At 36.6% G+C, this 27,838-nt stretch overlaps 2 protein-coding genes across 2 annotated transcripts; one reads left to right on the top strand and one right to left on the bottom strand.

Annotated features, from left to right (window-relative positions):
- The first annotated feature begins 11,722 nt into the window (after positions 1 to 11,722).
- Positions 11,723 to 13,431, top strand: LOC139897968 (pentatricopeptide repeat-containing protein At2g15690, mitochondrial-like). The gene has a single exon (XM_071880684.1). It carries the CDS (start codon positions 11,766 to 11,768, stop codon positions 13,326 to 13,328), a length of 1,563 nt encoding a protein of 520 aa, XP_071736785.1. The 5' UTR covers positions 11,723 to 11,765; the 3' UTR covers positions 13,329 to 13,431.
- Positions 13,432 to 13,735: 304 nt separating this feature from the next.
- On the bottom strand, positions 13,736 to 15,771 carry LOC139897969 (protein disulfide-isomerase SCO2-like). Its single transcript, XM_071880685.1, has 3 exons — positions 15,133 to 15,771; positions 14,570 to 14,696; positions 13,736 to 14,022 (listed from the first exon to the last, which is right to left on the bottom strand). Exons 1-3 carry the CDS (start codon positions 15,538 to 15,540, stop codon positions 13,949 to 13,951), a joined length of 609 nt encoding a protein of 202 aa, XP_071736786.1. The 5' UTR covers positions 15,541 to 15,771; the 3' UTR covers positions 13,736 to 13,948.
- Positions 15,772 to 27,838: the final 12,067 nt, after the last annotated feature.

Consider the following 27,838-nt stretch of genomic DNA (forward strand, 5'->3'; position numbering starts at 1 on the left):
ATCGTTAGTCGTTACATGTAAGTGTTGTTTTGAAACCTTTAGGTTAACGATCTTGTTAAATGTTGTTAACCCAATGTTTATAATATCAAATGAGATTTTAAATTATTATATTATCATGATATTATAATGTATGAATATCTCTTAATATGATATATATACATTAAATGTCTTTACAATGATAATCGTTACATATATGTCTCGTTTAAAAATCATTAAGTTAGTAGTCTTGTTTTTACATATGTAGTTCATTGTTAATATACTTAATGATATGTTTATTTATCATAGTATCATGTTAACTATATATATATCCATATATATGTCATCATATAGTTTTTACAAGTTTTAACGTTCGTGAATCACCGGTCAACTTGGGTGGTCAATTGTCTATATGAAACATATTTCAATTAATCAAGTCTTAACAAGTTTGATTGCTTAACATGTTGGAAACATTTAATCATGTAAATATCAATCTCAATTAATATATATAAACATGGAAAAGTTCGGGTCACTACACACTGGGCACCTTTTTAGCGACGGGGGCGGCACTTTTACAAACATGGGCCACATGGCCACTTCTTTGACACTTGATGCAAAATGGCTTGCCACATTCACCATAATGATGTTTGTGGCACTTGTTACAAATGGGTAGGCTTTCGGCATACCCTTTCTTACTGCCGGGGGAGAAAGGCTTCTTGGTGCAATTGTTGTGGTTGTAGTTGCTTGATGAGGAGGCTTCCCATTTTCTTTTATTGCCGCCCGATTAATCCTCGGCCGTTGGTGCCGGCACTTCAATTTCATCCACCTTTTCTATAGATTTGCGGGCCATTGTTAAAGCCTCTTGTAGGTTAGTGGGTTTGGATAACATTACCCCGTGTCGAATGCTCTTAGGGAGGCCATCCATGTAAAGTTCAACTCTTAAGGACTCGGGAGTCGTGAGGTTTGGACACATTAAGGCTAGTTCGGAAAACCGTTGATTATAAGCTTCGAGGTCATTCCGGACCGTTTTTAAATTTCTTAGCCCATGTTCAAGCCTTCGAGTCTCGTAGCGCCGAAAGTATTCAGTGATCATTCTTTCTCTTAATTCGGTCCAAGAGAGTGTGTGGGCTTCATCGGTACCCACCGATTGTACATACGTGTTCCACCATGAGAGAGCAATACCGACGAAAGTGAGGGTGGAAAACTTGACCTTTCTTGGTCCCCACAACTGCTTATGCTAAAAACGGCTTCCGTTTGTTTGAACCATCGGATGAGAGCAATCGGTCCCCCGATTCCATCGAAAGTAGGAGGTTTGCACCCCATGAAGTTCTTGTAGGAGCACCCCTCATTTGAATTACCGGCTCCATGATTGTTGTTGTTGTCGGAGGAGTGACCGGCCATGGCCGCATCCACAGCGGTGGCTATCATTCGTTGAAGGGCTTGTTCGAGAGTTTCGGGAGGAGTGTTGCGTTGACCTCGGTGAGCCATTGTTCCTTCATGACACAAGAATATCGTTGATTAGTATTCTCAATAATACTAACCGTGATATGGAAAAATGATAGAGAGACAAATTTTCCTTGACTCGCCTTAAATTCTTTATGTCATAAAGTCGGAACGTTCATATAAGTCATCGTAATATAATCCCGGCAATTATATTACCCTAATTCATATGTGCATTCGACATTATTTCACTAAGTCAATGTGGCGTGTCAATCAAATTTAAACAACGTGGGATTAAGATGGAATAAGAGTTAGATATGAATAGAAGAGTTCGAGTATAAATGCACAAGTAGTCAAGTAATTCCTACTTTAAGTCTATATGCCGGTTGTATTCTAGACTCACTAATGTACCCTATGACTCGGGGTTGACACCAATGAACTCTAAATCCCTACAACTAACGCTCTGATACCATCTGTAGCGACCCGACAAAATCTTCATTGACCGCATCGTCTACTTAGGTCACGTTACATGGTCATAAGTCTTTAAAACAAAGTTTGACCAAAACTATGTCGCATTCATTTCAAATGTAAGGATGTTTCAAAGTTTATAAGAATAGTTCAACCACTAGTTACGTTACAATGTTATAAGTACAAATGAAACCTATGCGACACAGTTTTAAATAAAGTCAAAAGACGCTTCATGTATGCATATATACTCGACATCCAATGCAAGTATCAAAATAATGAGCGGAAGCATGTATCACAAAACGTTCAAGGACCTGAGAAAAACATAGAAATCTGTCAACGAAAACATTGGTGAAATCATAGGTTTATTAAATAAGTGAATAAGTAAGTAAGTCGAACCAAAAGATTTGCAACGTTGAAATATTAGTAATACATTCTAAAAGTTGATACCACGAGCACCCAATTATCAAGGCTTAACTTCTCTTTTACCCCATACACAATAGTGTTAGAACGTACACTGTTTCTCGAAAATATATTTCATCCGCATAACGGTAGCGAACCGTTCGAATGAGGGTTTGTCAAACCCATATGGCCATACAACATAAGTTCTCGCTTACACCCGGAAAGTGTAACTAATGATAATCGAATTGAGGATTTTGTTCTAAATCGTATGTAGAATGTTTGTTTTCATATTTGTGTTCACTTAGTAAAACGAAACATTTATGTTTTTTCATCCCAAATGTAAGTTTAAAAGAGTAAAAGTGGGACTATGATCTCACCTTGAGTGCACGAGTAAATAAAGTACTTCACAAAGTAACGTGTTCAAGAATGAGTGCTAGTCTTGACCTAAATAAGTAGGTTGTATCAATAACGGTAAACACGGTTGGTCAAAGTTGTTCAATTAGTCCTATGGCTCGTTACGACTCGATTAATATAGCATGTGAATCAAATTGTCAAGTTTCATGCAAGAATCAAGTATACAAGAAGATTAGAACGGTTTAAACAGGTATTGGTTAAGTTTGGACAAAAGTCAACTTTGGTCAAGTCAAAGTCAACGAAAAAGTCAACACGTTCGGGTCGGGTCCCGAACTATTTTTCTGAGGTTTTTAATCATATATAAGCATGTTGGCCAAGTTTCATGTTAATCGGAGGTGCGTAGCATAGTTAAAATTAAACGAAAAAGTGAAAATTTGGACAGTCGGGTTTGGAGCGCCGCTCAAGGTATTGGAGCGCCGCTCCATGTATCTGTTCAGCTCTGGGCAGTTTGAACACTTAAGCACAAATCCAACTTCAAACAACCGTAACTAATGAACCGTAAACATTTAAAATACGTATCTTATATCGTTGGAAAGGTAATTTAACGAGGAACACAACTAAACACCTTTCATCAATCAAATTCATCTTTTACAATAACCGATTTCTCGTCAAGTGATCATCAAAGGTCCATTTTCAAAGTTTCAAGTTCATAAATTGCATAAGATGCTTCGAAAACTTAATACACACATATAATACGCCGTTTCGTAGGTAATCACGCATACAATACTATCAAACACTTACAAATAACATTGCAACGCATTCAATGCATTAAAAGTCCATTTTACTTCTATCAAACCCTAATTCAAAATCACAAATTTAACAATTATGTTTATGAAGCTTTTCCATGTCAACCTACATACCAAATTGAAGCTAGTGATGCTAGTAACACATTTAATACATGCACTTTTAACATCTAACAACATTTAAGCAACCAAATCTCAAAATCAAACACACCCATTTCAAGTTTAAGCTAGTTACATCAAAATGACAAGAACAAGCATATAAATCACATATTCATGTTAGACTTGAGCCATAGATACTAATTAACACACCTTTAAGTTTAAAAATCAAGAACAAAAAATTTAGTATTTTTAGAAAGTTACCCAAACGATATGAAGTTAGTATCAAAACGTAGAAGATGAAGAGAGGATCACGAATATGTAGTCGAATTTGTTGTGAGCTTCCTAGATCCGAATTAGATGATGAATGAGTGATTTGGTGAGTTGAGAGAAAAATGAAAGTATGAAAAAAAAGAGAAGAGAGAATGAGATGAATGAGTGGTGGTGAAGCACTTTGACTAGTTGACCTAGTCAATTCTTTGCCCACTTGGCAAGTTTAGTCCCTCAAGTCTCAAAGCGGGTGCGTGAATTAACCGAACGAATTATTTTGAAATACATGAGAGTAAACGGAAGATGTTATAATCCAATAACAAAAATATTGAGAATGTTAGCTAATGGAGGATACGAATCTAGATACGAACGATATTATCAATATAAAAAGACGGGCGTTAAAAATAATTTAACGGAAAAATGCGGGATGTTACAATGCTGACGGTACTGACGGTGCTGGTGATGCTGACGGTACTGTTGATGCTGCTGGTAAAACAGATTTAGCTTGTAAATCGTGCACCATTCCGATCAGGGTTTATTTCATCATTTCTTTTCGCTCACTCATCTGGTTTACAATTAGAGCTAGAATAAGTAATCTCTAAAACTTTTAGAAACTACATATTCTCTGCAGAATATTTCTTCGATGAAGTTATGAATCAATACTTCATCATTTATTGTTGTTGGTATTCCTTGGTATCTATGGTGCGTATGACGTTGATGTTCGAGGTATAGATTGTGATGTTGAGGTGTGGGATGCGGATGTTGTTGTTGGTGGTGGTAATGATACTGTTGGTGTTGATGATGGTGGTACTGTTGATGCCAATGATGTTGTTGGTGCTTGTAATCTTTGCACCATATTCTCCAAAGCCACTACCCGAGCGCGAAGCTCGTTGACTTCTTCTACTACACCGGGATGATTGGCGGTTCGGACGAGCGGATGAATAAGATCTAGAATTTGAGATAGTATATAATCATGACGAGATACTCTGGAGATGAGAGAGAAAATAGTATTACGAACAGGTTCGCCGGTAAGTGCTTCAAGTTCTTCGACAAGAGGTGAATGTGGTGGATGGAATGGATTACCTTCTTCTTGTCTCCAATGACTAAGTAGGCTACGAACTCATCCCCAATTCATCCAGAACCTATGTGATGGCTGATTGTTTGATCCATTCCGGTTACACTGTCTTCAGAGTTTGGGTGAATATCCATATCGGAATAGCTGTCGGAGTTTAAGAAATTTGAACTAGATACGGGATCCATCTTGTATAATTACAGAGATGATTTTTGATATGAAATATATTATAGAATTTAGATTGGTACTCTTCAATACATAATTTACATATGTATATATAATACCAAAATTCCATAAATCAAGGAGGAATTTTCAGAAGATGTCAAGCAAAGTTTACAGTAATAGATATGCTAAGATATGAATTCGTCTGTACACTATGTATGCAATAAATGCAGGAAACATGTCTAGGCATAAGAATGATAAGCATGTAATTTCCAACAAGAAATGATAAGTAAAACTCGATAAAAACAGATATGGTCATAGTCCAGACTCACTAATGCATCCTAATAATTACCAGTTAAACACACTAATACAAATTTTGATTCCCTATGACCTCAAGCTCTGATGCCAACTGTGATGACCCGTCCAAATCCATTTGGACGAATACAGCATTCATTGATTTCATAGTGAGGTTTTGACCTCTATATGATACGTTTTGTAAACATTGCATTCTTTTGAAAAGGCACACCATAAATGAATATATAAATCCAAGATTTTTGACATCTGATAATTTCTACGTGTAGACAATCACCGTATATAATAGTTTTTAACAATACATCCATTGATAATACAGTCAAATAAGATACATGGTGATGATTTTGTGAATGCAAAGTTTTCTCGAATAAAGCATGTATGACTCCATGCACATAGCTTGTATAACGTATAAGCAAACAGCGAAAGACTTCTAGGAACCTGAGAATAAACATGCTTAAAAGTGTCAACACAAAGGTTGGTGAGTTCATAGTTTTAATGTTGCGCATAATCTGTATATAAATGTGGATCACAAGATTTCAGTTGTTTCATCCAGAAACGTTTATCAAAATATTCTACAAAATTGAGCACCCTGGTAACTAAACTTTAACGTTATAATAAGTACCCCTGTTTTAACATACATGCAACCAACATGTACAATACACGTAAACCAACGTGTACTAAACTCAAATAGCATACATCTGTTTTATAGTTCAGGCTAGGGTTTCTATACCTGGAACAGACGGGGATGTCAAGCCCTATGGATCCATATATAACTATTCACGCCCACCAGTTCTTATAACTGGCAGTTACTAGTTACCAAAGCTAAGGGATTTTCGGTTCAAAATCGGTGTAGAATTTAGTATGTACTTGTATCCTTTGCGATTAAAATAAAGTGCATGTATTCTCAGCTCAAAAACATAGATTGCAAAAGCAATTAAAAAGGGAGCAAATGAAACTCACCTTAGCAGCACATAAGGTCATTCACCGAAATGTGACCGAAACTCGAAATGCAAAATAACCGTAGATCTCAACGTATCAATATTGTGATTCAATATTGCAGGAAAGTACGTAGACGCAACGGGGATGATAAACACTAGGTTTGACTTGCGAACAATACCCACGAACATTACCCATAACCTCCATAGCTATAACCCATATTTTCCTTAGTTCTATCCCGCTTGAAAAACTTGTTTCGAAATCGTTTGGGCATAACCTCGTCGTAATATTTTATGTATAATAATACTCCTAACTATAAGATTAATAATAATATTAATCTTAATAATAATAATAATAATAATAATAATAATAATAATAATAATAATATAATTATAATACAGAGTAAGAATGGATAGATAGATTGAAGAATGAATCGAGAGCAGAAGGCTCGTGCCTTTTATAGGCTTTTTCTGATTTTTACAGCTCTGCGATCGTGGAGTTTTTGTGCCTTACAGCTCCGAGATAGCAAAGGTTCACATTTCCAGCTCACACATTTTTGTTCACTAGCTTGTCGACATAATTTTATATTTATATATAATTTATATAATTTATTTTAATTAATTATATATTATATTATATTCTCATGCATAGTTGACTTGTAACAATAGCTCCGTTGTCTTGTACGTTGATGCCCGGTTTATATCCCGGTTCCGGTTTTTTGAACGTCCTTTCGTACACTTAGAAAACTTGTACTTTACGTGACTCGTACCTATGTCAAAATATAGACTTACATTACCAATAACCATATTACCCGAAATGTATCTTGTACGTTCGAGTGTTTTGGTCATTTGCTTCTTTAAATTACCTTCTCGTTATTTATTAAAATACATTTAATAATATATTAGGTCTTTATAACAAATCGTTTTAAATCTAAATTTATTTTATATTTTATCACTTTGTAAAATATATATATATATATATATATATATATATATATATATATATATATATATACATATCTATTTACATATAATTTGTTCGTGAATCGTCGAGTACAGTCAAAGAATAATTGATTACATGAATATAGTTCCAAAACTTTTGAGACTCAACATTACAGACTTTGCTTATCGTGTCGAAATCATTTAAAGATTAAGTTTAAATTTGGTCGGAAATTTCTGGGTCATCACACTCTGACCACTTGTTATGTCAATTTACCTAACGCACCCACACTAGCGGAAGAGAGGATATAATTGTTTGAGACAAACTTGCGAGAAATAAAAGAAAGCAAAATAAAGTAACTGATAACACGACGATCTAACGTGGTTCGGCAAAACCCTGCCTACGTCCACCCCAAGAGTCCCTTTATTCTTATAATATAAAAGAACCCGATACAAGAAAAAGTACACTATGAGTAAACCCAAACCCAAACCCCTTAGATTTTAGTATAAAATCTAAGTTTCTCGTACACTCTTCTTTTACACTCCTTACAAGAATAAAACTCTCAACCTCACAAAGAAAGGTTCTCGTTGATGTTATTGATCAACTCCCTATCTACTTTGTGATACCCTCACAAATAAACACACTCCGTTGATAAACCCTATCAACTATGTTTTTCTCCCATTTGTGATATCTTGATCCTCTCTCCCTTTTGGATCACTTGATCCCACTCTTGGATGCCCTATATCCTTTCCAAGTCCATATAATTATAGATGCACATATACATGTGAAAACATTAATGACATGCCGTATTCTTTGACTTGAAACATCGAGAGCCGTGTATGCCTTGCAAACTTCAATTTGGCAACTATTGATAAACACTACATGTATACATTGTATCTTGACTTTTGAGCAAGGCAAATCAAACTTTTCTACATTGACTTCACACATGGAGAAGTCAATTTCATTTTGATGTTTTCACCATGCAAAAGACAATTTCAATTTGTCTACTAAATGTGAGCCATCATATTGGACAACCGTCCAACAGTGATGATGGAAAAGAGTTTCGTTGTATGTACCGGTATATAATGAAGTTAGCTACTATAACATATGTGAAAAATATACTATTTTCCACTCTGTTTTATTGATAATAATTAAATTATAATTATTATATTTTTCTTTTTACCGTTTCATGTTAATTTTATATTTCAATAAATAGATAAAATAATAAAGTAAGTTTCTCTTTGTACTTTTTAATATATGCACAAAAATAAATAAAAGTTAGGGAGTAAAATTATGGTGTAATAATGATTTTTTTTTTTTTTTTAGAATTTGTGTTTTTAATTAATAATAAAATTGAGAATGATAGAGTCTCAAAATAATACCCTATATCTCGTATTATAAATGTACTATTTAGACTTTTAAATATTTTTATTTATATTAGATAATATTTTATAAAAGTTATATGAATTAAATTTAGTTTTGAAAGTGTTTTGCATTAGTTTAATTTTCATCTAGTATTTTGTGTTTTTATACACATTTTTACTCGCATTATTGGTTTTCTACGTTATTACTTTGAATGATATTTAAAGACTTTTGTATGCATACGAGTTGAAAATGAAGACTTATGTTTAAAGGTATGTTTATGGGACTTTGTGTGACTTTGGGCGAGATTCTAGTGAAAACTGACATCGACACGAAGCAAAACGGCAAGCGAAAGAAAGAAAACTAATAAGTTGCTGATTTCAGACGTGTGGTGACCGCGATTCAAGCATTGCGGCCGCAACGCTTCTGCAACATGGATTGGTGGCGGCGATGGCTTGATGGTGCTCGCGAAAAATGGACAAGAGCAAAGAATTTTGGAACAAGATGGGTCGCGATGGAGAGGCCTTATAGTGACCGCATGTTGCGGTCGCGATGTTGAATTGGCAAGACAATTTTTCCTGAAAATCTATAAATAGTCGGGTTTTACCCCAAAGTTGGAGTATGACTTAATTATGAATTTTAGAGCAGCACTTACGTATTTTTTAGGATTTCAAGGCCCAAGGGTGTTTAGAGTATCTTAACACTTGAATTTCAATTGTTAATCATTGGTACAATTTTACTTTAATTTTAATTGTTACAATGGTTGAATATTGTTTATCTATGTATTTGATTGCTTCTATTCCTATTATGAGTAGCTAAATTTCTATATATCAACTTAGATGACTGAAACCTGATGATAGATTGCTATCTTTTGTTTTTGTTCAATTCATTAAAATTGCTCTTGATTATGTTTAGTTAAAAACCACCGTTATTTAAAGTTTTCCAATTAATTGAATCACTGAGTTTATTATTTGCTAACGACAGTTATGTTGATTGATGAAATTTGCTAAATTATTGACAAATTGTTTAGATAATAGTTAAAATTATATAAGGGACACCAAACTATAATTAGACGATTAGTAATTTGATTGTTGGTTGATTAAAAATAGTTGTGAGGTTGTAAAGGGACACCAAAACAACCTAAGTTAGGATATATTCTTGAGTTTGTTTAATTGTGCACTTAGTTAAAAGATCTATTGGTGTTAGAGTTATTCGGTATGAACTCGTCACATAAGTTAGCGAGTAGGTTAACGACAATTAAGTTACAAGACCTAGTTTGTGCTTCAACACCTTGAGTGAACTAGGCAATTGTGTGAATACATAGGGACACCGAAGTAGGAACATAATTGGTGATTGGTTTGTGTCTAATTCTTACAGTCATGTGGCTAGGTTCGGAACACCGGAATAGCCCGGGTTTTATTAAAAGTAAAACTGGACTAATTCGCATAGTTGACAAACTTAGTGGTGATATAATGTGTATCTGGGTAGTGACAGTTCCTAGGTAAATACTTGTTAAGAAACTGTAGGAATCGACAGATAAATACAGTGTCACTACATTTACAGTTGTTTAATCGGGTTTAACGAAGCAATCCTAGCCAGGTGAATTGATTCTAAGTGGATATCACGGTCTCTATTGAATTCTTGTCTATTTACTTTATGCGTTATTTTTAGTTCAAAATCATTTTAAAAACCCCAATCTACTTAGGATAATTATTAGCATTAAATTCTTAACTACCTGTTCTCTGTGGAATGAACCAGGACTTACTATTAGCTGCTACTACACGGATATAATAGTTGCCTATATGTGTGAGAGTTTTAGTGGTATTCTCAAGTTTAAATTTAAAGGTTAGATTTCACGCATCAGCCGTATGATCTTCTGTGTGGTCGGAGTTTTTACTATATCTACAACTTCGACCGGCAGTTTTCTGAGACCTGAGATTTTTCCAACGATCTCTTCTCTTCCCGATTCGGCCGCTTGTTTCCTCTCATTTTCCAGTGACCGGAGGGCTCTAGGTTGGGTTCATCTTCACTACTATTTGGAGGTTGTCGGAATTCTTACCTACGTTTTTAGATCTCCTCGCCCCTTGGAGATCTTGGGTATTCAAGGTGTTTTTTTGTTTTGTTTTGGTTCATTGTTTTGTGTGATAGCAACTAATATGTGTGGTTCAATGGTTTGGTTCAAGGGTTTGGTTCCTTGACTTGGTTCAATGATTTGGTTTAATGGCTTAGTTCAATGGTTTGTTACTGCGTTGGTTTAGACAAAAAGTTGTTAGCTACTTTTCAATTGATTGGTATTAGTTTGTATTTACATATTAACTAATAAACAAAAGTTATGAATAGTAATAAACAAAAGTTATGAATAGTAATCAGGGGTATTCTCGACTTTTCATTTTTTTTTTATTTTTTTTTATTTTACCTAAATTTCATTTTACCAACAATGCCCCCACACTTTTTTAAAAAATTCAAATCGACCCCCAAAAGGGGGGTAAAGTGTCAACTAACCATTTTCATAAAAAATCTTAAATAAACTCCACCCAAATATTCAACGGGTCATATCTTCTCGCTCGCAACGAGTTAATTTTTTCCGACACCATCGTTAAACTCGAAATAATTTTAGGAACACAATCTCACTAGCTATACGCAAAACGAACGCTTTTTAAAAAACGCTAAATATTTGGGGTACTTTTCATAAACGTTGATTTTGCGTTAAATTTTTAAAAGTCGACAATTCCATAGCGAAACGCGGAGATGCACATATATTGTTAATTTAAAATAACATTTAAATCACTCACGGGTTATACCTTTTAGTTCGACTCGAGTTGCGCTTCAACGACATCATCGTTAGTCACAAAATAATTTTACTAAATGCAATAAAATACATTGAAAACCGAACCCCCGGCGTGAAGCGAGGGTTCGATAACTAGTTTTTAGTGTTAGAAACTAGTTTCAATTGTGTGCATCAATTTTAATCTTTTAATTTTCGGATCTACTTAATTTAATTTCCTGTTTTTTCGAAAAACAAAAAGTAATAAAACAAATTGTTGCATCTTTATACCCGACCCGTTAATGACCCACGTTTATACCCATGTATTCATTCATAACTCATCATTTCACATACTCTCACAAACTCAAATTAGGGTTTAACAAAACAAAACTGAAAACCCACAAATACAACAATGATGTCTCTAATGGCGATTCGCAGGACAAAACTCAGTTCCTCACTCAAGTTCACATCTTTTTTTAATCGTAATAGTATCAAAACCCTAACTTCTTCAACTGCCCCAAACAGTTTCAGTTCACCACCAAATCATCATCACCGATCAAACCCTAATAATCAATATAACGATCAATTCAATCAAAGATACCCAAATCATCAAAATCATTCACCGCCACAAAACCCTAATCAGCGCTTTAATTACCCTCAAAATGTTGCCCAACAGAATTATCAGCATCAACATTACCCCCAAAATGCTAACCAACAGAATTATAATTATCAGCAAAACCCTAATCTGCGTCAAAATTACCCTCCAATTGCTCCAATTCAAAGACAAAATGTTCAACAGCAACAGCAGCAGCAGCCGTTTAATTACTCACCACAAAACCCCAATCATGCTCCTGTAAAAAAAGTTGATTTATTGAGTGTATGTAAAGAGGGAAAGCTTAAGGAAGCTATTGAATTGATGGGGCAAGGTGAGCTTGCTGATGCTGATTGTTTTGGGGTTTTATTTGCGCTATGTGGGAAAATGAAGAAACTTGAAGAAGCTAAGAAAGTGCATGATTACTTTTTGAGATCGAGTTATCGAGGTGATATGCAGTTGGTTCATAAAGTGATCGATATGTACTTTAAATGTGGAAGTATGGTGGATGCACGCAGGGTGTTCGATCATATGTCTGACAGAAATATAGATGCTTGGCATTTGATTATTAATGGGTATGCAGGTAATGGGTTAGGTGATGATGGATTGATGATGTTTGAGGATATGAGAAATACTGGATTGGAGCCAAACGAAGAAACGTTTATTGCTGTTTTAGATTCGTGTGCTGCTGCTGATGCTATAGAAGAGGGTTTTATACATTTTGAAGCTATGCAGAAAGAGTACAAAATTAGTCCAAATATCGAACACTATTTGGGGGTGTTAGGTCTTTTTGGTAAACCTGGACATGTTGATCAAGCTTCGGAGTACGTAGAGAAACTTCCGTTTGAACCCACGTCTGAAATATGGGAAGCGTTAATGAACTATGCGCGAATTCATGGTGACGTTGATTTAGAGGATCGAGCTGAGGGGATACTGACTGGTCTTGATCCATCAAAAACCGACCCTAAAAAAATCCCGACCCCACGTCCTAAAAAATTCTCTGCTATTAATATGCTTGAAGGTAAGAATAGGGTGAGCGAGTTTAGGAGCCCGACGCTTTACAAAGACGAAGAAAAATTTAGGGCTGCTAATAAGGAACAAGTTTATGTCCCGGATACTAGATATGTTCTTCATGATATTGATCAAGAAGCTAAAGAACAGGCGTTGCTTTATCATAGTGAACGTTTGGCGATTGCGTTTGGATTGATATCTACGCCAGCAAGGACACCGTTAAGGATCATTAAGAATCTTCGTATTTGTGGGGATTGTCATAATGCGGTAAAGATTATGTCGAGAATTGTGGGTCGGGAATTGATTGTTAGAGATAACAGGAGGTTTCATCATTTCAAGGAAGGAAAATGTTCATGTGGTGATTATTGGTGAAATTGCTCCTGCTTTATTAAAATTGCACGGTTATAATTTTACAGATTGTTACTCAAAGCATGTTTGTGGCTTTGTTTATGATCATATTACTGATATATATATATATATATATATATATATATATATATATATATATATATATATATATATATATATATATATATATATATATAATATTATGAATTCTAAGTATTCATGTAGCTGAAGTAGGGATGTTGAAGATGCTTTGGGTTTTTTTCTATATATTGCATACCATGTCATACTGACCCAATTGGGTTCGACCCGTTTAGACCTGTTAAAAAAATCTGACCCATTTGAGCTCCACCCGGTTGGACACAAACATGACCCGAATGCCCAGTATAATATCTTCTTATAAGATCACTTGGGACTACAAAGTGATATCAGGATTTAAAATTTCAAATCTTATAGAACTAATCTTTATTATTTGTATAATTTCAAAACAAATAAAGACCTGGTTCTATCCCTGTATCTTCTATGAATGTGTTTTAAGTATTACAAAAGAGCTGGTAGCTCAAGAATTACAACAATATGCCGTAGATGAATCGGAAAGCATTAAGCTCGCCGAAAGTTCAATAAAACAATATTTAAAATTATGTGAGTCAAGGAAGTTTTCCATTATCTAGATCCTCCATTACATCAATGTCCTTGCGTGCTGTAATCTTTTGGACGTAACCTGTAAGCACAAAGTTAAATATGAATCCATACTCAAACATCAAACATAAAATGGATAATTGATGCAAGGATTCTATTATGTTAAAAGAGGCGTGTACATTACGAATAATTAACTAAGATCTCTAAGGTCAAATGGCCAGGCCAAAGATGCAAGGAAAATGATAACAAAAAATTTAAAATATATTGATTTCTTATTGTAGTAGAATGTTCCTAAATTTCTCAAAAGTTTCAGTATACAAAGATGAATTATTAATACTTTTTATATTAATCTTGGTAATGATCCAACCATACTGTAAGAAGCCACTAGACCTACTACTGATAGTTTTTTAAAACATATCAAATATACAAGAACACAACCAGCGGCAGTGTACAGCAATCGAGGTAAGTCACCCCTGATGACTGATTTTTTTTTTTTTTTTTTTTTAGCATATTTATATGTTAAATTTCGTTGTCTTAAGCTATTAAATTATCTATTCGCTGCTGACCACAACCTTTTATTGAGATACAAAGTTGAAGAAATAAGCTAGAGAGCCTCAAAAACATTATACCTATCCCTTGGCAGGGTATGCATTTGCAGGCAACTTCCTTTCCCCTTTTGTTGTAATAACTCACGTATCCTGATCCTTGACAACTTCGACATTTTCCAGTCCATTCGTAAACTACTTCCTTACAATCCTATACATATAACAATACCAATTGCACAAATTAATACCAACTAACTTCTCTACAACTGTTAGTCAAATAACAACTAACTGAAGTTATAGTCCTGTCAGAAAGACAAACAAAACCCCTGCAAATCAACGCCTTTTACATCGTATAACTTTCACACTCTCTTCTATTTTCCAAAATGCTACGAAACCTTCGTCAAAAGATATAGTAAAAACGTGAGTCAGCAAATTCAAATTTATTACAAATTGCTATTCACTCAAAACTCTACCATTTTACAGTGAAAATTGCAAGTTAGAAAGGTAAGTATGAATTATGATACGGAGTATGACATAAAGTTTAATCTAGATAACTAATTTTAACACTAACTTCAAATGCCATAACTGTCAGTAATCAAACTGCAGCTAATACAACTACTTTCTAACAGAATTTGAACAATACGAACCTCGATCATTGGATCGCAGCGTAACCGCTTATCAATAACATCAGGAGACACCGGTGACGTATCAGGATACGTCATCGGTAACGGCAAAGGATCATCATCGTCAGTTAAGTAACTCTCACGGTCACGTGACCATCTCTCCTTTGCATTTATTTTACTATTACTGTTACTGCTATTAATATCGTTAGATAAATTACGGTTACGTCGTTTATCTACAGGTGTTGGAGCTCCGGCAAGATCGATATTATTGAGATTACCGGGAGATGAGTAAGAATCGGCGACGGCGGATAGAGTGAATGGCCAGTTGAGGTTGTCTGCGGTAGCTCGGGGACGGAGGATGGTGGCCGGAGGTGGTAGGTAAGTGGTGGTTGGGGGTTTGGTGAAGATAGAATTAGGGTTTATGGAATACATTCAATTAGGTTATGAAATGAACGGAAACATGTAACGGAGTGTGTGTATTGTGCGAATCGGTAGATTTAGACGACGGAACAGTGAGTGGAAGGAGGTGGATGGACAGGATGGTGGTGGTGGTGTCGCCGGTGAAGGATCCGGATAGTGAAATGAAGCGGGTAATTTTTTTTAGAAATGATCCGAATAAGGGATAAAGCCTCGAGTTTGACTTGTTAGTTTTGTGTTTTGACTAGAGAAAATAGAAAGAACAAAATAAATTAGTGACAAAATTATGATGACACTACTACATCATTATATACTTCTCGAAACTTTTTTTGAGTAACATCGAATCCTCTCATTTGTCACTCACACATGCGTTAGGAGGAAATTCAATTCGCGACGATATTGGTAGTACAATCGAAGGTTGTAAAAACCCATAGACATTTCAAATCGCATTGATGTTGGCTGTACAATCAAATGTTAGAAACTCCCTGCTTGGAGTGAGATTCGAACCTAAGTTGTGAGTGAGTATTCCAAGTTGGATCTCACTCACATACCACTCAAGTCAAACTCTTAATCATGACATACTCCCTCACTTTTTTAATACTCCGTTTCAAATCTATTGTCCGCCGACAAAAATCACACAAATAAAAAAAATGACTTTCACATATACTTTTTGTAGACTTTACAATTCCATTTCTTAACTTTTATCTATTTTTTTTTTCTTACATGTATAAAGTAGTGACACAAAAGAACTTTATCATATTATTTTTTTAATATTATGAAAGTAGAGAATTAAATTGAAACATAACAAAATTGAATGATGAACAATAGAATTAAACTTTATCACATTATTTTTTTAAAATTATGAACGTAGACAATTAAATTGAAACATAACAAAATTGAATGATGAACAATAGAATTGAAACAAATGAGGTAATATTTATTTAATTTATTTAAAATAAATAATAACATAATAATTTAAACAAAAAAAAATTACATTAATAAAAACTAAAAACTACATAATTAAAATATTACATTCATACATAACATAAATAAAATTACACTAATATATAGCATAAAATCAATAAAGTTACGTAAATTTAGATTAATAGTTAAAAAACGTTCAATCTGAATAATCATCACCGTCAATATTACGGTGAATCATGTTTATAATATCTTCATCCATAAATATAAGATATAATTGAATTCAACGATTCACCATGTAGTGGATTTTCTTTATTTTAACTCAATATTCATTGTGCGTAAGAAATGAGTGTGATTGTTTCTAACATTGTCTTCTTCTAAATATACAACATGGAGCTCTTGAAATTAACGTTTTCACTTAACAACGCGAACGGGTGCGTTAAATCAAAACTAATAACATTAATATTTTCAAACGATTGTTTCGACTCACCATAGTATGTCTTCTGGCCATCATTAATATTCTCGTCGTAAAACACGTTCATTGAAACAATGCACGTAGTCATGAAGACAAGTGAGAATTTATATAATTTAATAAAATGGGTTTTCAGTAATTGTGTACGAATCATTACTAAGAGTTATCATTAAGGTGCATCAAAAATTTGTACATAAGAGTTACCATGACATTGAATTGTGCACATTTTTTATACACCTTAACAATTTTAAAGACCCATAAAAAAAATTCTATAGTTAATAATACGGAGTACAAAACAATACATACAGTAACACCGACATGTCGACTAGATGTCTCCTATAAAACATACATTTTCCTTACATACAATACGTACAACCCATGTGAACGCCATTTTCACACGTGAAAAATGATGACCATCTTATTTTATAAGGATAAAGTAAGCTCATCGGCCTTTCTTTTTTTTTTTTAAAACCAAAGTTATTAATTACGGAGTATGTAAATATTTTTATCTTTATTATTCTATGATTATTATTATCTTACATTATCGACAAAACCATATATATTATATATTATTATAAAATAAAGAAATAAAACAAAATTTAGACAAAATTATATGGATGGTCCTTGTAATTTATCATAAATTGTCTCGACATTTCAATTTTTTTTTTTTTTTTTTGACGTGTAGAGTTCATTACTTTTTTTTTAGTAAAGGGGATTCACCAGGTAAATATATTAATAGAAAAAACAAGAGTACAAATAAGTACGGAGTTATAGGAAATAATGCCCTATAACCTGACAAACGACCAAGCTTACAGAAAACAACTTAAAGCAACACGAGCCTATGCTCAACGCCAAACATACAAACTCAAGATATTTTCCAATCTAATTTGAGCCGCAGAGAACTGGGAGACTCCTTCCACTTGAAACTCGAAAGTTGTAGACGAACAGTAGAGTAGATCATCTCGTACACCTGAGCCGGGGACCAATTACCCTTCTTGAATACTCTGCGATTACTCTCTTGTCAAATAAAGTAGACATGAGCAACGAATAGAAGTTTGATAACAACTATCATCACGACGTTTCTAGAAGCAAACGGGCTTAACAAGAGAACAAAAGCCTTCGGATAATGTGTAACAATTAGGAAACCGATATGCTTCAACACAAGGGACCAAACTTGGCATTAAAAATCGCATGAGAAAAATAAGTTGTCATGTGAATCAGGAACCATGTTACACAACGGACAAATTATAATATCACTCTGCCGAATTTTTCAAGCTTTTAACTTATCTTGAGTCTTCTGTCTTTCACCCATTAGGAGCCACACGATAAACGCACGTCTTGGAATGCATTGAGAGCAAGGTTGCAAAAAACGTGAGACGGGGTCGAGACGGTCGGGTCCTAAAAAGGTCGAGACGTTCAAGACGGGGTCGAGACGGAGGTCGAGACGGACGTTGACCAAAGTTGACTTTTAAATATTTAAGTATAAAAATGCATATATGTACACATATTTTAAAGCAAAAAACTTCAATTGATTAATTTGTATCCATAATTGCTATCATCGTCAATTTAATACAAAAAATTCAAACTAAAATACGATATATTTCACCGATTTTATCGATTTTCACGCTTTTCTGAATTTTGACCGACTTTGACGCGATTTTTTCAACTTTGACCTGAATTTTGACCGTTGACTGTCATATTAGACGGTTTTCTTCGAGACGGGACGGGCTAGTCACCAAACCGTCGAGACGGGCGTCGCAACGGCTCGAGACGGGGTGTTTTGCAACAGAGATTGAGAGTACCAAACAACCGGGAACCATTGCACTTGAGCTCCTTGCAAGGCGTAGGTATTCCCACACTTGTTGAATAGAAAAAGTCACACATATTGCCCTCATAATCTTTCCATTTCACCACGTATGTGCCAAACGACAGAGCAGGATAGTTCATTACTTTGCATTTTTTTCTTGAATTCGACATAAGTTTTTTTTTTTTTTTTTTTTCCCTTCAGTTAGCCATTTTATGTGCATTACATGTGAGGGTAATTAAGCTTAGACCAACATCTAAGTTCCTTGTAACAACCCAACCCGTTATCCAACCAAACACGCGAATTTTTTTTTTTTTTTTTTTTTGTACACAGTAGGGTGCGCGGCGCGCAGCCCCCCTTGTGTGCGCGGGGCGCACAAGGCCTGGCAGCCCGCTGTCCAAAATGTCCAATTTTCGTTTAAAGATCTCTCACTTCCCGACACTTTTAGACGAAACGCTTTTCACAACACATTATAATATGTAAAACTAACAAGATTCAATAATAAAACAAGTTTTACGAAACCGGGCCCACATATGCCGAAATACGAGTTTCGTACAAAATTTAAGTTTCGACCACATTAGTTTAATTTCCAAACGACACTTTGAGCATGGTGTTTGGGGGTTAAACTACCCAAATCTTGGTCGATCTTTCAAAAGCTAAACCCTCGAGAGCCACACACTAATCCAAACGGATACCTTTGCCCTTGTCCACGCCGGAGCCTAAAAAGTTAAACAACGAGAGGGTAAGCTAACGCTTAGTGAATGCAATAGTTATACATATACATATATAACCTACTTACATGCCATCACTTACACAAATATCTCATACACGCCAGCATTTTAATATAGCATACCATTTCAACGTACAACGCTAAATCCACGATATTATGAGCTAGCACAAACAATAGCATATAACACGAACAATATAATATGCTATACTACGACACATAACCATGGTTAACCATTCATACATGGAGATGGTGCTTGCAACACCATCGGATTTCGCAACATCCATTAGTGTACTTAACACCGCGTATCACTAACCCCCGGGTGGTATCTTAACACCGCGACTAACCCACTCATTACATATTATGTGGTGTCTTAACACCGCGACTACCCCACATTCCATTAATTTCCGGAGTGGCGTCTTAACACCGCGACTAACCCACTCGTTACGTATTATGTGGTGTCTTAACATCGCGACTACCCCACATTTCACGCCACACAAATAAATACATTATATACATACATGCATAATTATTCCACTCACCTTAACGATTGGTGACGGTTTTATACCCCCACAAGCTTCAAAGCAAAGTACCTAATACAACAAGTACTCAATCAGCACACATACTAGTTGGACTAAACACCAACAATTCACTCATGTGCATTTAATGACTTAAAATGCATTAAATGCCTCAGTTACACCAAAACCGTCCATTTAAGGTCAAGACCATCGTAAATCACTAAAAGTTAGTGATTAAGGTCCAACAACACTAACTAATACAAAATTGGGGTATTTCATATCCATCTTTCCCAACTAGGTCAATCATTATCCATTTAACCATTTTAAAGTCAACACACCCATTTCGGGTCATCCACTAACCCAATTAACACCCATTCACTTAATAACTATGTGTGCTAGTAATTAACTAACCAATTATGACTCATAATTTCATTTATCATTTCAAAACCCTAGGTTAGTCATCTTTGAGTCCTCATGACCCAATATTACCCAAGAACACCCAAAATAACCAAATATGGGTTTTATGTTCATCACTAACCCAAAACCCTAATCCTTAAACAAATTAAAATAAGGAAATCAAGATTAGAGCATACCACCACAATCACAACGTAGCTAGTGATTAGATGAACAACTTTAATACACGCGCTTTGGCCCAAAATCAACTTCTTCCTCCTTGATTTGAGCTTTCTCTCTCTCAAAGTGTTTCTCACTCTAGAACTTTAATTTGGGGAGAAGATGAGGTTGGTGTAGTGTTGAATGTGTTTTCAACCACCACACAACTGGCTTCTAATGCCCTAAAATCGTCCCCATGTGAAAAGACAAGAATGCCCCTCATTTAACTTTAATTTAAAAAGCATGAATCTGTGCACAGGAGTAGTGTGCCACGCGCATCCTTAAGTGTGCGCTGAGCGCACCATGGCCTGGACAGTCTCTGGCCTCTGTTTAATTACACAATGCTTTCCGCACTTTATGTACCCTATATACTCTTCTGTACAATAAAAAATCGGGTCTTACAACTCTCCCCCACTTGAATTGGAGCGCGTCCTCGCGATCCAAGCCGCATGACAAGAGGGAAGATAAACTAACACAAACTCTTCGGGCTCCCAAGTAAACTCGAAACCTTTACTACGACGCCATTGAACTTTATAAGTTCTCACCTCTTTATTTCTCAACCTTTTGACCTTCTCATCGAGTATAGCAATCGGCTCCTTAATATATTCTAACTTATTGTTTAGCTCAATCTCGTCTAATGGCACCCATGAAGAATCATCCGCAAGACACTTACGGAGATGGAAAATATGAAATGTATTATGGATCCCCGCAAGCTCTTCGGGTAGTTCCAAACGATACGCAACTTCACCAACACGGGCTAAAATTTTAAATGGCCCAATAATCCTAGGAGCTAACTTTTCCCGTTTTCGAAATTGAATAATACCCTTCCATGGCGAAACCTTAAGCATCACCATGTCACCTTCTTAGAACTCAATTGGTCGTCTACGCTTATCGGCATACGACTTTTGCCTATCTTGAGCCGCTTTCAAATGAGTCCGAATCATCTCAATCTTACTATTTGTCTCTAAAACCAATTCGGTACTCCCGATTTCCCTTTGTCCCACTTCACCCCAACAAATCGGAGTTCGACACCTACGCCCATAAAGCATCTCATAAGGTGGCATTCCAATACTAGCATGACAACTATTGTTGTACGAGAATTCCACCAAGGGCAAGTGCTCATCCCAACTACCACCGAAATCGATAATACACGCCCGTAACGTATCCTCCAATGTTTGATTCGTACGTTCGGTTTGACCGTCCATTTGAGGATGGTACGCCGTGCTCAATCTCAATTGTGTACCCATATCTTCATGAAACTTTTCCCAAAACCGAGACGTAAAACGAGTATCCCGATCCGAAACAATAGATATAGGAACCCCGTGTCTCGATATCACCTCCTTGATAAAGCCTCCGACGATATCATTTCCCGAATGGGAAGAAACAAAGCACTTTTCGTCAATCGATCAACTATCACCCAAATTGTATCAAATTGGGTTCTCGCCGTCTTTGGTAACTTGGTAATGAAATTCATGGTAATGTACTCCCATTTCCATTTCAAAATTTCTAACGATTGTAATATACCATACGGCTTTTGATGCTCGGCCTTAACTTGCAAACACGTGACGCATTGCTCAACTTACTTAACAACATCACGTTTCATGCCCGGCCACCAATACTCTTTCTTCAAATCAAGATACATTTTTGTCGCGCTCGGATGAATGGAATACTTTGACTTATGTGCTTCATCAAGTAGCACTTGTCGGTAATCTCCCATTCTAGGCACCCACACTCTTCCTTGAAAGGACAACAAACCATGCGGGCCTTAGGTAATGGACTCCGTTTGCCCCACAATTCGTTCTTCATACTTGTTGTTAACAAAAGCTTCAATTTGAATCTCACCAAGCTTTACAAGAAAATTGTTAGTAATAATCATACGCAACGATCCTACTCGTATCGCCGAATGTTGACTCTTTCGACTCAACGCATCCGCGACCACATTCGCCTTACCCGGATGGTAAAGTATCTCACAATCATAATCCTTTACCACATCCATCTATCTACGTTGACGATAATTCAAATCCCGTTGATCAAAAAGATGTTTCAAACTCTTATGATCCGAATAAATCGTACACTTGACACCATACAAGTAGTGGCGCCAAATTTTCAACACATGCACTACCGCCGCCAATTCAAGATCATGAGTCGGATATCTCTTTTCGTGTTCCTTTAATTGTCGAGAGGCATAAGCGATGACCTTACCTCGTTGCATTAGAATGCACCCGATCCCATCTAAAGAAGCATCACAATAAACCGTCATGTCTTCTACACCTTCCAGCAACACTAACACTGGAGCTTGACACAACTTCTCTTTTAACAATTGAAAAGCAATTTCTTGCTCATTTTCCCAATTAAATCTCGCGTTCTTCCTCGTCAACTTTGTCAATGGAGAAGCGATCTTAGAAAAAGTCTTGGATAAACCGACGATAATAACCGGCCAACCCGAGAAAACTTCGGATTTCCGTAGGCGTAGTTGGTTGTTCCCAACTCTTCACCATCTCTATCTTCCCCGGATCTACTTGAATACCTTCTTTGTTCACAATATGGCCAAAGAATTGAACCTCCCTTAGCCAAAATTCACACTTGGAGAGTTTCGCATACAAATTCTCCTTCCGCAATGTCTTCAACACTTCGCACAAATGATGTTTGTGTTCCTTCATGCTCTTAGAATAAACAAGAATGTCGTCGATGAACACAATTACCGACTTGTCCAACATAGGTTGGCACAATCGGTTCATAAGATCCATGAATGCTGCCGGTGCATTCGTAAGACCAAAAGGCATAACTACAAACTCAAAATGCCCGTAACGCTTTCGAAAAGCCATTATCTCGATATCTTCCTCACAGACCCGCATTTGGTGATAGCCGGACCGTAAGTCAATTTTAGAAAAATAAGTCGCGCCTTGGAGTTGATCAAACAAATCGTCAATCCGAGGCAATGGATGACGATTCTTGATCGTTACTTTATTTAACTCCCGATAATCGATGCACATTCGCATACTACCATCTTTCTTCTTCACGAATAAAACCGGAGCGCCCCATGGCGAAGCACTCGGTCGGATAAAACCCTTTTCAAGCAAATCTTGGGTTTGATTTAACAACTCTTGCATTTCCGTCGGTGCTAAACGATAAGGAGTTTTAGCAATGGGAGTAGCACCCGGAATCAACTCAATGCGAAATTCAACTTGTCATTCCGCCGGAACACCCAGTAATTCATCCGAAAAAATGTCTTCGAATTCATTAACCACCGGAATTTCACGAATGGATGGTGGCTTGTAAGACCCGAATATTTATTTTGTATACTTGTTTATTAAAGGCATATGAGATCGGGCTTCGTTGAATACTTATATATATTAAAATTGGAAAAGAGCTGAATCTGTCAATCTGCGCGCCGCGCAAAGCGGCCGCGCGCCGCGCAAACGCGCTGACAGAACCTATCTTGTTTTATTTATTTTAAATGAAGGGTATTTGGGTAATTTCACATGGGGCCGGATTTGTGGGCATTATCAGTTGGTTTAGATCCAACTTTGGATCATTTCACATCCATTCATCATCCTCATCCATTCTTAGAGAGAGAGGGAGGTTTAGAGAGAGATTGGAGGTTTTGGTGAAGAAGAAGCTCGAATCGTTCAAAGTCTCGGGTTTTAAAGTTGTTCCTTTCGTTCTCGGCTACGCGGTGATAGTATTGGTAAGCTCAAACTCCGAATTTCATTTATTTAATTTGATATTCAAGTTAGGGTTTTGAGTTAATTTGTTGTAATACCCTTTTAGGTGATGAAATGGGTTTAGTGATGCTAGTAATCGGGTTTATTGTTATTGTTGGTGGGTTTTGGGTTGGTTGGCGGTTTGGCCTTGATTAGGCTTTGATTATGAGTTTAATCACTTGGATTAGTGATTATGGAAGTATTGGAAACCATTTTAGGTTGTTTGGTTGACTAACTTTGACTTTGGGTCAAATTAGGGTTTGGTGGTGACTATGACCCGATTGGCGATTTAATGAGGTTTATAAACTTAAAATGGATTAAGTTGAAGTATAGAACCGAGTTAAATGTGTTTTGGTGTCAAAACTTGTAAAGGATGAGATTTTGACCTTTATGGGTCAAAATTAGGGTTTAAGTGTCAAAATGGGTATGACACGTGTTTGGCACTTGTGTTCGGGTTTAATTGGCATATTAGGACCATTCTCACTTGTGTTAGTGATTATTGGTTAGTTTGGGTACGGTTTGTGCTTGGAAGTGCATTTGGGTCGAAATGGCACTAAGTGACGAATTGGGTTAATTTGTGAATCCAATCTAATTGTGTTGTGGTATTTGTGATAATGGAATAGGTATTTTTCATCGGCGAGTTGCGGTTTACTTGGAAGCTTTCTTCAAGACTTCAAGGTGAGTGATAATATCCTATATGCATATGTATGTGTAGGATGGGTGCGGGTCGGGTGAAGTGATTCTCGGTTATAGAGCTCACTTCACATATAGGTGGATTTGAAGGACTTGTGTATGAGTCCAATTGGCACGTTTGTGCGTCTTGGTTGACCATCTTTGGCGAAGTACACGTTTGTGTGCACGTTATCACACTTGGTTGTGATTTGGTTGTTATAACCCTAATGGCGAAGGGTTGATATGGTTGTGTGGTGGATTTTATAATCCCGTGACCGGGGGTTTTAGTATTGTGAAATGAATCTCGGGTAGTGCGGATTCATGGTGACTCGGGTTGTTCGGTCACCTTATTTGAGGTAGTGAATCTCGGGTAGTGCGGATTCACGATGACTCGGGTTGTTCGGTCATCTTATGGTTGAGAAGTGAATTTCGGGTTGTGCGAATTCACAAGGCTCGGGTTGTTCGACCAATGTTCGTGTGATTGAGGTTAAGGGGTTAACCTTGTGTATTATTATTATTGTATTATATTAATGTGTTGTTGTGTTGTAGCTAACCCTCCGGGTGTAGCTATTGGGCGATGTTTACTTTGTCGTTGGCGGACTATCTTTTGTGTTGTATCATTAGCTCGTTGCTTAGATCGTACGGTATGCTTAGTGTAGATGCTTTATACTTGGATGCTTCGGTATGCGGTATTTGTTTTGTGTGGCGTATTCATTTTATACATATATATGTATGTAGTATGTTATCATTCACTAAGCATTAGCTTACCCTCTCGTTGTTGACTCTTTTTATAGATACGATGCGGACGGTGGCTCGGGTAAGCGCGAGGACTAGAAGACTTGCATAGTTGCTTTAGTGACTTGCTTTTGGATCGTTTAGGATTGGGTAGTGTATCCCCAATCGCCATGCTCGGCTTTGTTTGTATTAAAAGTCTTTTGGTCAAATGTTGTATTTCGGTACTTAAGGTGGCAAAATGGGTCAATGTGGGACCCACTTCGTAAACTTAATTTTATTAATTAAACGTGCTAGTTTTATATATATGAATTCATGGTTAAAAGCGTTTTGGCTAAAGACATCGGGAACGGGTCAAACATTTTGGCATTTTAAGTAAAACGGGACAGCGGGCTGCCAGACAGGTTCTGCGCGCCGCACAACCTGTTGGCGCGCCGCGCAACTGGGTCAGTCAGCAAATTTTTTTTTTTTTGTCACGAAATTTAACGGGGTTTTATACGCGGTATGGTTTGGGTTGTTACATGGCTCTTCACGAGTATCAACTACATGGGCAAGAAAAACCATGCCACCACTACTAAGGAAACGACGTGCCCGTGCATAAGTGCATAATGACACAAGTCTTCTTCGTTTTTCGCCATGAATAATTAACTCTCCCCCACTAGGGGTCTTCACACGAATAGACTTTTCATGGCATGCAATATCGGCTCTATAACGATCGAGCCAATCCATACCAACAACAATATCGAACTCACCCAAAGTCATCGGAATGAGATCAATTTTAAACATTTCGGTACCAAACACAACATCACAATCTTTACAAACATCAACCCCTAGCACCGTCTTACCATCCGCTATTTCGACTTCTACCGGATGACTTAACTTAGCTAGAGTCTTATTAAGCTTAGACACAAATTGCGGAGACACAAACGATAAATTAGCACCGCTATCAAATAGTATCCTTGCCGGATTACAGTTAACCATGAAAGTACCTGAGACAACTTCGTTGGATTGCTTGGCTTCATCATGGGTCATCAAATAGTTTCGACCCCTAGCCGTACCCGCTGCTTTCTCTAACTTTTTCATTTGATCACCATACAAATCGGGACACTCCGACTTCCAGTGTCCTTCTTTTTTACAATTAAAACAAGTGAGTTTGGTTGTCGCCGAGTTCGTGCAATCATGAGCCATATGCCCCTTTCGCCCACAATTGTGACAAGAATAAGGAAAATCCCCGAAAACACTCTTCTTCACACTATTAACACTTTCGGTACCCTTCTTGTTCTTCTTGCTTGAAAAATTCGATTGACTCGAACCTTCGAATTTTCTTTTGCCAAAGGTAAAACCACTCTTTCTCAAAATGATTGCTTCAAAACCCTTAGCCATGTCGAACAACTCATCAAAAGTTTTCACCGCATTTACACTAATCTTTTCTTGATAGTTGTCATTCAAGATTCGATAGAAGTCTTTCTTTAACATGTGATCATTCCCGACATAATCCGGGAAAAATTGGGCCTTTGATAAGAAAGTGGACTTGAGAGTGTTCAAGTCCATCGACCCTTGCCTCAAAGTACACAACTCGTCTTTAAGCCTTATAAGATCGGACAAAGTTCGGTACTCTTTGAAAAATTCCGCCTTGAATTCATCCCACGTGAATTCCATACATTGCTCTTCACCATAGATTTGGATTTTTGCGTCCCACCACAACTTGGCATCGCCCCTCAACATACTACACCCGTACCTTGTCTTCTTATCGAGAGGGCATTCACAAGTACGGAAAGCCCCCTCCATATCGAAGATCCAACGGGCACTCTTAAGTGGGTCTCGTTCGCCTTCAAAGGTGGGAGGTTGAGAATCCTTGAAGTTCTTATAGTAGAAGTCTCATCTTCCAACATTATCTTCATGAAGAACTACCTTCACTTGTTCCTTGACTAGATTGACTACTTGCTCGTCAATCGAATCTAAGAACATCTTCCTAAAGTCCTCAAGGAAGGCCGTGTGATGCCTTTTCAAAATCTCCTCAACCTTGGCCGTAAACTCGGAGTCCTCGCTCGTACCTCCTTCATTGGTATCATGTCCGTTTCTCATCTTCATTCTATAAAACGGAAATAGGTTAAACCATGAAACGAAAGGATAAGACATAATATTCATATA

The sequence above is a fragment of the Rutidosis leptorrhynchoides genome, chromosome 3 (assembly GCF_046630445.1).
Source record: "Rutidosis leptorrhynchoides isolate AG116_Rl617_1_P2 chromosome 3, CSIRO_AGI_Rlap_v1, whole genome shotgun sequence".
In the NCBI taxonomy this organism is placed as follows: domain Eukaryota; kingdom Viridiplantae; phylum Streptophyta; class Magnoliopsida; order Asterales; family Asteraceae; genus Rutidosis; species Rutidosis leptorrhynchoides.